Source organism: Nycticebus coucang, chromosome X (genome assembly GCF_027406575.1).
Source record: "Nycticebus coucang isolate mNycCou1 chromosome X, mNycCou1.pri, whole genome shotgun sequence".
Classification (NCBI taxonomy): domain Eukaryota; kingdom Metazoa; phylum Chordata; class Mammalia; order Primates; family Lorisidae; genus Nycticebus; species Nycticebus coucang.
Genome location: NC_069804.1, coordinates 60,036,421 through 60,048,727, shown reverse-complemented (window position 1 = coordinate 60,048,727; position 12,307 = coordinate 60,036,421). Strand labels below are relative to the sequence as shown.

Below are 12,307 nucleotides of genomic sequence, written 5' to 3'. Positions count from 1 at the left end.
GCCCTTGGGCAATGATGAACTGGATATCAACCAGTATAGTTGGCAATGATGATGATAACTAAAATTTATTGAGTAGTTATTTTGTGACAGGTATCATTCTGAAGACTTCATATATATTAACTTATTAAACAATCTCCTAATAACTGAGGTAAGTACTATTATTATTTCTACGTTTGCAGATGATGAAACTGGCCTGGAGAGTATAGCTAACTTGCCTGAGATCATACTATTAGTGAGTGTCTCCTCTTAACCCACTGTATTATATTGCAATGATGGTGAACATCAAAAAGCCTGAGTTTTATCTGTTTTTCTTGTTTCTTTGTTTTAGACAGTCTCACTTTGTTGCCCTTGGCAGAGTGCCATGGCATCCTCGTTCACAGACCTCAGACTCTTGGGCTCAAGCGATTCTCTTGCCTCAGCCCCCTAAGTAGCTGGGACTACAGGCGCCCGCCACAACGCCCAGCTGTTTTTAGAGACAGGGTCTCACTCTTGCTCAGGCTGGTCTCGAACCTGTGAGCTTAGGGCAATCTACCCACCTCGGCCTCCCAGAGTGCTAGGATTACAGGCATGAGCTACCGTGCCTGCCTCCAAGTTTTATTGTTAAATCTAGGTTCCAGTCTCACATGGGCCAGTTGCTGGCTGTGTGGCCTGGGCCAAGTCTTTTACCTCTTGGCCTAAATTTCCTCATTTGTAAAATTAGGATAATAATAACTGCTTAGGGAGCTGTTGATTAAAGGATTAGAGATAATATATGAAAATACATAGAAGCTTAATGAGTAAGAATTACCATAACTGGTAGATTCTAGGAACTTAGGAGGCCATAGGCGTCTCTAGTATTTAAAGGGAGGTAACTAGGGTTTGGCCTAATCTCCCATCTTGTGCCATGTCCATAGAGTCAGGCTAAGGAATTTTCTTCTCTAACTTCAGGGGACAGTTTTATGTGCATATAGGTAGACGAGCCAAGTATTGACTGAAATTCAGCAGTAATTGTGGGTCCCTGAGCCCTGGGCCTACCTAGTTTTTCTTTCTTCCACAGTTTGGAGTTTGAGAACCAGAAGACTCGCTTGGGCATCCAGTTGGATTTTGAAAAGAACCAACTGAAGGAGGATCAGGATAAAGTACACATGTGGGAGCAGACTGTTAAAAAGGATGAAAATGAAATAGAAAAGCTCAAGAAGGTAAGGAAGGAGGGAATAAAAAGACCCAAAACTGGGAAGAAAATTGAAATAAATGACAGAAGGATACTGTCTATAATTTATCAGTCTCTCATCAAAATAAGAAAAACACCAAGACCTAAATAGGGGCAAAAATGAGTAAGTGGCACAAACAGTTCAATAAGAGTTTCAAGTAGGCTATAAACACAAATATTTTAGCCTTACTAAAATTCAAAGAAAATGCAAATTAAATAATAATCAAAGGTAATTGTTTCCTATCACATTACCCCAAAATTAAAAAAGGAAAAATGGACAATGCTCAATGTCAGCCATGGTGCAAGAGACCAGTGTTCTTATACAGTGTGGCACCGTCCATTAAGAAGCTTTGGAATGCATTTATACCCTTTAATTCAGTAGTATCTAAAGGAGTACTAGGAGATAATCTAAAATGCTAGCAAAGCTCTGTGCAAACACATTGATATTTATTGCAATAAGTATATTATTTATAGTTAGTTCCAAATTGGAAACTACCCAGTGTCCCTTGGAAAGTAGGATGGTTTAGTGGTCTTCAAATTGTAGTGATACATAGACTGCTTTCTAAAGGAAAAGTATTCCCTAAGATTTCCAGTGTTGGCTTAAATCCTTAATGTTACTTAAATATATAAAAACATGTATACTTAACCAAAAGAAAAGACAACTTACACATTTAAATACTAAAAAAAAAAAAAGTAAAATTTAGATTAACCACATAAATTCAGTGCAACAGATGATGATGTTTTGGTGAAACCTAGTCACTTCATAGTGTGTGACTATACTATTGATTGCTCCAGCTCGGTTTTTTTGAATTCAGCATGTTTGGGCTACCGCGTATTGTATGATCACTTATATTTTCTCACACTTACGCTTGTTATTTTTATACACAAGTGTCTCACTTTGTAGCCCTTGGTAGGGTACCATGGTGTCACAGCTCATAGCAACCTCAATCTTGGGCTTAAGCAATACTCTTGCCTCAGCCTCCCAAGTAGCTGGGACTATAGGCGCCCACCACAATGTCCAGCTATTTTTAGAGATGAGGTCTTGCTCTGTCTCAGGCTGGTCTCGAACCTGTGAGCTCAGGCAGTCCACCCGCCTCAGCCTCCCAGAGCGCTAGGATTATAGGCATGAGCCACTGCCCCTGGCCCTACTCATTCATTTTAAATTACTATGAAAACCTTTGTTCCTTACAGAATCCCCTCCAGAGATGATTTGGTTTTCTTCTGGTTTGAACATATCATTTGACTTTTATGTCTATGTTTGTTGCTCATGTGTGTTTTCTTCTTTAACCTCTGATAATTAAAGTAGCTCTTTGGTATCACTGGAATCTTAAATGCAATTGCAAATTAAGCAGTAAAATCCTAGGGCAGAACTAGGTATACATTTAGATGATCCAGGATAATATATTTATGTGACTTTTTATTTTGAAATAATTTTCATCTTTGCAGAAATTTGTAAGAATAGTACAAAGAACTCCCATCTGTCCATTACCAGGTTTCATCAGTCATCACCATGTTGCCACATTCCCTTTTGGATCTCTCTATGTAATATGCTTATTATTTTTATGAGCCATTTGAGAGTAAATTGTAGATATATCCCCTTTATGTGAATTTTTAAGATCAAAAGGAAAACAAAAGTCTCCTTTAAAAAACAATCAGAACATTAATTAAGATAAAGCATCACACACAAAAAATCAGAATATTGTAAGTAAAGCTACAAATCCCTTTGGCTGACCAGTCTTCAATCCTAGTCCCCTTCCTTCCAAGAGGTAATCCCGGGTGAATGTATATACTTCCAGACCTTTTAGGTATTTACTTAAAATACTTGCACATTCATATCTGTGTATTCATAGAAAGTACATAGTATTGTTTAAAAAATCAAATGTTACACTGCACATGACAGAAGTTTTGATGTGGAAAAAAACGCTCAAATATAACATTAAGTCAGAAGAATTTTAATTAACAATCTAGTCTCAACTATGCAGAGCTATCTGTAAATAATGCTGGTAGGAAATACTTTAAAATGTTAATTGTTTATTTCTAGCTGGTAGGATTATGAGTGATATATTTTTTCCCCTGCTTTATATTTTCTCTATACTTTTAACTTTACTATAGTATGTAGCTTGTATTAATAGGGATATGTGAGAGACAGCAACCAAATAATTTAGAAAAAGATAAAAGGAGGCTAAGGGTGATTTAGATGAGAAAGCAAAGCTCATTGATGAGTGGCTCCAGCAAACTGCCTGATGGGCAAAGTAGTAGCAGGAGAAGATCCCAAGGTGAGGTGGGATAAGCCTTCACCTCTTGTCCTGTTCCCCTGCTGGAACTAGGAAGAACAGAGACACATGAAGATCATAGATGAGACAATGGCCCAGCTACAGGACCTGAAGAATCAGCACCTGGCCAAGAAGTCGGAAGTGAATGACAAGAATCATGAGATGGAGGAGATTCGTAAGAAACTAGGGGGTGCCAACAAGTGAGTGGATTCAGGCCTGGTATGGGAGGAAGTAGGTACAGTAGGCAGATTTCCAAATTTGGGTCTCACCTAGCTCCTTGGACCTTTTTTAGGGAAATGACCCATTTACAGAAGGAGGTGACAGCCATTGAGACCAAGCTTGAACAGAAGCGCAGTGACCGCCACAACTTGCTACAAGCTTGCAAAATGCAAGACATCAAGTTGCCACTATCAAAAGGCACCATGGATGATATTAGTCAGGAAGAGGTTAGTATTATGGCTGGTAGTGGGAGTGAGCTATGAACAGCATTAACTAGGGATAGAGAGTAAAAGTGGCCAGGAAGCGCATTGAGAAAGAAAAGAATGGTGGCTAACAGTGGAGGGACGTAAAAAGGGACGTAGGAGAGATGAGGGAAGGTGAAGTGGTGAAGGCAGGTGAAGTGAAAGTAATAATAGCCTTGGCATGAGGATGTTGAATTGGGAGTAGAGCTGCATCCCAGTGGATGGTGAGAGTTGAGCCTGGAGAGGATGAAGTAATTAATTAACCTTAGGAACTTGACCTATGTTAGATTCAGCAGGTGATAGATACTGGAAGGAGTGGGAATTGAGGGACATTAGCCAAGAACAAAGGAAGACAGGTAGCTGAGGGACCTGTGGATGATAGCTTAGCTACATTGAGGAAAGTTGGCCAGGAGACAATTGGGTAATGGACATCAGCGATGCAGAGGTGAAAAGGCTTAATTTTAGGAAAGGAAGAGACACTAGCCAATAGAGAAGCCAAGGCATTTTATCCATTGAAAGTGAAGATTGGTAACAAGAGGGTGGGGAACATTCACTGGGAGGAGTTTTGCAAATATCTTAGACCTGGTCAAGTATCTCAATCTCATATGTCTTTCACCTTTCCCTCCCTTTAATTCAGTGAAATATTTTGAGCACCATAAAGGTTCTGGGCATCTTGGTAACATGTGGCATAATAACCCCTAATCCTAACCACAGCCCTGCCAGGCTGGTGTTGTCTCTACATTACAGGGGAAGAAACTCAGGATCTGAGAACATGATTTGCCCAGGATCATCCTGTTAAATGGTAGAGCCCAATTTTGAACTCAGGTCATTCTGCTTATGAAGCCTCTGTTCCTTTTGCCACAGTGCTTTCTAGCAAGGTGCTATCTCAAAGATTAAAGGTTGTGAAGTAGTCCTCAGCCTTTCTCTAGAGGGGCACTCTCATGGCCAGTCTGCTGTATTTGACTGCCTTTCTCTATTTCAGGGTAGCTCCCAAGGGGAGGATTCAGTGAGTGGTTCCCAGAGAATTTCTAATATCTATGCACGAGAGGCCCTCATCGAGATTGATTATGGTGACCTGTGTGAGGATCTAAAGGTAAGGCTCAACGATGGGGGTGGGCCATCTTCCCAGCTGTCCGAAGCAAGGGTCAACTCATGTAGAGGGTCTCTTGGATACCATGGCTGGAAAGAGGCAGCTGGCAAGGGAGGGAGTAATGAATTGTGAGCAAAGGTCTTCCCCTCATACTTTCACACATGCATTTTTCCCACCCTGGACCACCAGTTGCTCCTGACCATGCTTGTTGTCAGTCTTCCCTTTCATGTGTATATATGGCTAAGCCCAGATACACAGAACAGGCTCCTATACAGTGAACAGATTCGGCTGAAGTCATCAGGGCTCTTTCCTTCTCACTTGGCATTCTTTCCTGGTTGTGCTTCACTCCTTGACTTCAGCTACTATCTCTGTGCTAGGTCCTGCAGGTACCTGAAACCCCAGCCTTCCTAAATCTGAGCTTCATCCTTGACTCTTCCCCAAGCCTTATTCTACTTCCTAAATATCTATTGAATTCTTTTTTGTATTTCTACTGTCTCTATCACATATAGACACAGGAGCCTCTTAAATAATGTCTGGTGCTTTCCAAACCATACTTCATCATTATATCCAGGAGGATTTGATTTTTTTAAGTTACAGAAATTTGCAAACATACATGGAAATAAAGATAATAATAATAATGAACCTGAGGCAGCTATCACCCAGCTTCAACAGTTAGCAACATATGACCAATTGTGTTTTCTCCACCACCACTATTAGACTATATTAAAGCAAATCCCAGACATTATTTCATCTATAATCGCCTTAGCATGTATCTCTGAATATGAAGACTCTTTTAAAAAGGAATAATCACAGTATCATATCAGGAAAGATTTAATAATAACTACATAATACTGTCTAATATGCCCTAAATGTTTAGATTTTCATGAAAGTCCTAAGTTTTTATTTATTATTTCTTATAGTTTATGTTTTTAAATCAATATTCTAGTAAGGTCCATATATTAAAATTATTCTCTGCTAGTCTATAACATTTTCCTACCCCTTTTTATTTTTTTCTTCCTATTTATTTACAGAAGAAACTGGGTCATTGGTACTGTGGAATTTTCTACATTCTAGATTTGGATTTGGCTGATTATGTCCCCATGATGTTACTTAATATGTTCTTCCATCTCCTGTATTTCTTACAAACTGATAAGTAAACCAGTCAATCAGTTTAATGTTGGATTCAGGTTCTTTTTTTTGGGGGGGTGGCAAGTATATATCATAGGTAGTACTGTGTACTTCTGAACTTCTTCCGTTTGTATCACATCAGTGGACACCTGATGTTAGTTCTTTGTCTCTTCTCTCTTTGTAACGTTAAAAGTGATTGGTGTTCAACATTTTCAATGTTACCTATGAAACGTTCTTGCCAAAAACTCAAAGGTGTAGATCTGATCAAGCTTACATGAAAGCATAGCAATGCAGTTAGCTAAATCCAGACTGGGAAACTCTAAAGGACAAAAGACCTTATTTTTTTAAGTCCTTCTCTTTTATAGGAGTGGATCTTAATGAGAGCAAGTATTTTGTCCCTTCAGGGGACATTTAACAATGTCTAGAGACACTCTCATCATGCCCATTTGTCACAGCTGGAGTTTGGGGTGTTATTATCTACATCAGTGGGTAGACACCAGGGATGTTGCTAAATATCCTATGGTGCACAGGACAACTCCCACAACAATGAATCATCCAACCCAAAATGCCAGCAGTGCTGAGATTTAGAGACCCTACATACTGAAGTATTTATGTATGTAATGATATATCTGGGATTTTCTTTAAAATGAGTGTATTCAGAAAATTAATGAAACAAAAAGTTGGTTTTTTGAAAAAAATAAATAAAATAAATAAACCTTTGGCCAGACTAACTAGAAACAGAAAAGTGAAATCTCAAGTAATCTCAATCAGAAACAATAAAGGGGAAATAACAACAGATGCCACAGAGATACAAGAGATTATCTCTGAATACTATAGGAAACTATGCCCAGAAATTTGATAATGTGGAAGAAATGGATTTGTATAGAATTTGTATTCATTATAAATTTAAATGTTTAGGAGTACTTTATATGTTTCAATCAGTTGTAGTCATTTTCTTCTTTCTGTTTAAATTGTCCATCCTTAGCCAATGGGAGCTACTTCAAGTTGATTTTTGTTTTGTTGGTTTTAGATTTTTGTTATGGAAAATTTTATATGCTAACATATAATAGTCGATGTTCCCTTCAAGTCATCATCAGTTTTAGCAGCTGTCATCTCACAGCCAGACTTGTGTGATGTGCAGCCCCAAATACTTTATCCTCTCTCCTTCCTCCTAGGTTATTTTAAAATAAATTCTGGACATCATTTGATTTTTAAGTATTGTATGATGTATCTCTAAAAGAGATAACAATTCTTTTTTTTTATTAAATCATAGCTGTGTACATTAATGCAATTGTGGGGTACAATGTGCTGGTTTTATATACAATTTGAAATGTTTTCAACTAACTGGTTAACATATCCTTCATGGTATTTTCTTAGTTATTATGTTAAGATATTTAGATAATAATTCTTAAAAATAATCAGAACCATTATCATACCTAAAAATAATAATTTCTTTTATAGAAGATTAATGTTACATTTCTCTGATGGACATACACAAACACACATGTAGTCTTATAGTTTGCTTGCTTTAATTGAGAGTCCAATAAGATGTTTGGTAAGTAGATAGGGATGATAAAGCAATTAGTTGATATGTCTCTTCAGTCTCATTTAATATATAGAACCCCCTCCAAGTGTTTTTATTTTTTTTTATTTTTTTATTTTTTGTAGAGACAAGAGTCTCACTTTATGGCCCTCGGTAGAGTGCCGTGGCCTCACACAGCTCACAGCAACCTCCAACTCCTGGGCTTAAGCGATTCTCTTGCCTCAGCCTCCTGAGTAGCTGGGACTACAGGCGCCCGCCACAACGCTCGGCTATTTTTTGGTTGCAGTTTGACCGGGGCCGCGTTTGAACCCTCCACCCTCGGTATATGGGGCCGGGGCCTTACCGACTGAGCCACAGGCGCGGCCCCGAATGTTTTTATTTTTTTGTAGTATTTTGTTGTTGTTGAAGAAGAAATTGACTCATTTCTCCTGGAGGTTTTGTTTTGTACATTCTGTAATTTACCACTTGTATCCTATGGTGTGTAAAATGCCTCACACACCCCAGAATAATTCTTTTTATCTCTTATAGTCCCTGTGAGTGGTTAGTTAGATTTACATTGGTGCTATTCAGTAGAGATAAAATGAGGCCCACATAGGTAATTTTTAAATTTCTAGTATCTAAATTTAGAAATGTAAAAAGACAAAGGTGAAGTTAATTTTAATACTGTATTATGTTTAGTCCTGTATCCAAGAGTACCATTTCAATGTGTGAGCAATATGAAAATTATTGATGAGGTATTTGACAATCTTTTTTGTATTATGTCTTCAAAATCCAGTATGCATTTTACACTTACTGCACATTTCAGTTCAGATGCTAAAATTTCCTCAAAAATACTTGATCTATATTTAGATTTACTAAAATGTACAATGAAACAGCAGAGCCACATATCCAAATTGTTCCATATTTACTTAAAAGTTTTCCAGTAACTGAATTGAATGTCAGCTTTTCAGTTTAAATGAACTAAAATTCCATAAAACTAAAACTTTAACTCCTCAGTCAGTCTAGCCGCATACCATGTCAGCATGGCATGGTATGGAGACCATATTAAACAACACAGATGTAGAGGTTAATTCGAGTTTGGGGGTTGGCTGGTTTGCCGTGGTCATGATTTCTTCATAAGTGGAAGTGTTACTTCCATCAGGGGGTACATGTCTGCTTGTGGCTCTTTTTGTGTGGTTTGCAGCCATAATTGCCTAGATCCATTAATTTGTCAAGCAAAGGTTTCAAAATGGTGATCTTATTCTATCGTTTCTTTGCTTATTAGCTGGAATAGAGTAATACTTCCTCATCGTTTTTTTGTTTGTTTGTTTTGGGTTACCCTGAGGTATAGTTTGTATAGGAATGGCAAGATACATACAATATATGCTTGATTTTTTTTCCCCCTTTATTTATCAGCTTATGAAATAATGAGTTTTTTCCTTGGCTTCCTCAAGATTTGTCCACTGAGTTGTTTTATGAGTTTAAATATATTTGGTATCTTTTAGTCTGTTGTGGCCATTATCCTTCTTGGTGCTCAAGCTGTCCCATTTCAGCAGTGGTGGTAACTCATTCAGTTTGGTTTCTGAATCATTTGAACACAACCCATATAATCTTTGATCAACCTATATAATCTTTGATATTTTCCTTCTGATATGGCCAGGCTCATCTTCTACTTTTCCTACCCCAGATCTGAAATCAGCCATTTCTCTAAGAAGCTATCGCTTCTTTTGGTAGGAAATGCTATTATTTAGCAACTATCATCTGGACACTGAGGTGTTCATGACTGTTGAATTGTGCAGTGCTTCTAGAACTTTTCAATAGATTAAACTATTAAATGTATTTTTTATTTTGAAGGAAAAATGTTATATTGATAACTTCCAATTGAAATTGTCATTTTCACAGTTTAACATCATTGATTTCCTTAGTTTCTCAATTATTCATGCTGAAAATCTCGCTCCCTAGCAACATTAACATAATATATTTACTCTATCCTACTCTGAATATAGTAGTTTGAAAATAACAATAAGATATTATTGGTAACAATTTGGTTATTGAATACAGTTTTAAGTAGTTAAGATTTTCTTCAGCTTTTTGTCATTAAGCTAAAGAAAGGTTCATTGTGCATGTATAGTCATGTTCCTATGTTTTAAAATAATTTGAAAGAATGTTCTGAGTATTTAACCATCTTAATATATAGTTAGGTCTCTTGGTTTTGTTTTGTTCTATTTTTTTTGAATTGTTCTTTTTAGCATTTCGATATATTTTTGCTCAACTTTAATTTTGTAATGTTTCAAACCTACAGAAAAGTTGAAAGACTCAAACAGTGAACATCCATACGCCTTTCACCTTAGATTTTGCCACTGAATATTTTACCACATTTACTTTCTCATATGTTCCCTCCCTCCCTCCCATCCTACTATGTGCAGGATATTTTTGCTTTTGCTTAATCTTTTGAAAGAAGTGCAGCCATCATGATACTTCAACTCTAAATACCTCAGCATACAAATAACAAGGGGTTATCCTACTTAACCATAATTTCATATTATACCTAAGAGAATGAGTAATTATTTCATAATATTTAATATCTAATCCAAATTTGAATTTCCCTATGTGTTCCAAAAGTGTCTTTTAATAGTTTTTTTTTTAGAGCTAAGATCCAGTCAAGATTTATGAATTATTTTTGATTATTATGTCTCTTTAATTTCTTTTAATATGGAGTGTTTCCTTCACCTTTTACTCATGGCATTGATCTTTTGAAGAGTCTATGTAAGTCGTCTTGGAAAATGTCCCACACTGTGAATATGTTTGGTACCTTATAGAATTGTTTAACCTGTTTTTCCAACCCTTAATCTCCTATAGATTGGAAATTTGGTTTACTCTGGAGGTTAAATGGATTTGGGTTTAATATTTTTTGGTAAGAACCTCTTCGTTAGTGAACGTTATGATAACCTACCAGGATGAACCCACTATTGGTGATGCTGAGTTTGATCTCTTAGTAAAGGTGTTAGGTCCCTAAGTGCTAAATGTTCACTTTTACCTTTGTCATTAATTAGTAAGTAATCTTTAGGGTAATGCTTTGGTATCTTGTGAATATCTTATTCCTCAAAACTATTTTGTCCACTGGTTCTCCTATTTTCATATGATTTTGTTTTATCATTATATAACATCTTTATGTGGTTCTAAAACCAAAAGTTTAAAACAAGGTATATGAAGAGAAACTTGAGATTTCATTCCTGTCCTCTTCACTTCTTTCTCGATAGGTAACCCTTTCAATTTGTTTTTAGATGCTTCCGTTTTTGTCATTAAATGTTTAAAATACAAAATATATTTGTATGCAAAACAATTATATTCTCTCTATCTTCTTTTAGATACCATACTATTGTATATTTTTTATACTTACTTAAATCTCTAGAAACCACTCCATTGCAATGTATAGAGATCTTCAGAAGGGCCTTCTGAAATATAAATATGGCTTTCTTGTGTGTTTGGGTTTCTTTCTCTTTTTTTTGTTTTGTTTTGTTTTAGGGTTTTTTTTTTTTTTAGGTAAAAGTCCCTCTTATAATTGTGTCCCGCCCCCAAGAGGTATGCTATAAACCATAATCCCCCCATGCCCCTTTCTCCTCCCCTCTACTGCTCCCTCCTTCCTCTGCTCCCCAACTTGTATTAGATTACTGCCTTCATATTCAAATTGCATACATTGGATTCTTGCTTCTCCATTCTTGTGATGCTTTACTAAGAAGAATATTTCAAACTCAGTAATAATAAAAAACATGTAAAGTTTCTACCTCTTTTAATAGCTGCATAGTATTCCATGGCATACATATACCACAGCTTGTTAATCCATTCCTGGGTTGGTGGTCATTTAGATTGTTTCCACATTTTGGCAACTGTAAATTGAGCTGCAATAAACAGTCTAGTGCAAATGTCCTTATGATTAAAGGATTTTTTTTTCTTCTGGGTAGATGCCTAGTAATGGGATTTCAGGATCATATGGGGGGTCTAGTTTGAGTTCTTTGAGGATTCTCCATACTTCCTTCCAAAATGGTTGTATTAGTTTGCAGTCCCACCAGCAGTGTAAAAATGTTCCTTTCTCTCCACATCCACGCCAGCATGTGCAATTTTGAGATTTTGTGATGTGGGCCATTCTCGCTGGGGTTAGATGATATCTCAGGGTGGTTTTGATTTGCATTTCTCTAATAATAAAGGATGATGAGCATTGTTTCAAATGTTTACTAACCATTCGACTGTTCTGGAGAGAAGGTTCTGTTCATATCTCTTGCCCAGTGGTAGATGGGATTGTTTACTCTTTTTCTGTTGATTAATTTGAGTTCTCTGTAGATTGCAGTTATCAACCCTTGGTCAGATTCATACCCTGCAAATATATTTTCCCCTTCTAAAGGTTGTCTTTTTGCTTTACCTGTTGTGTCCTCAGCTGTGCAAAAGCTTTTCAGCTTAATTAAGTCCCATTTGTTAATTTTTGTCGTCATTGCGATGACCAATGAAGTCTTTGTCATAAAATCTTTCCCCAGTCCAACATGGTCAAGAGTTTTCCCCACACTTTCTTCCCAGATGTTTATTATTTCCTGTCTTAAGTGTAAGTCTTTATCTAACTTGAGTCAGTTTTTATAAGGGGTGGAAGATGTG

The 12,307-nt window shown here is 36.8% G+C and overlaps 1 protein-coding gene across 1 annotated transcript in view; it reads left to right on the top strand.

Moving 5' to 3' along the window:
* Positions 1–12,307, top strand: part of SMC1A (structural maintenance of chromosomes 1A) — a 39,888-nt gene that overhangs the window by 17,353 nt on the left and 10,228 nt on the right. Inside the window, exons 16-19 of the mRNA XM_053579449.1 lie at positions 1,037–1,178; positions 3,517–3,662; positions 3,755–3,908; positions 4,906–5,016. Coding sequence (XP_053435424.1) covers positions 1,037–1,178; positions 3,517–3,662; positions 3,755–3,908; positions 4,906–5,016 — 553 coding nt within the window. The remainder of the gene's footprint in view (positions 1–1,036; positions 1,179–3,516; positions 3,663–3,754; positions 3,909–4,905; positions 5,017–12,307) is intronic.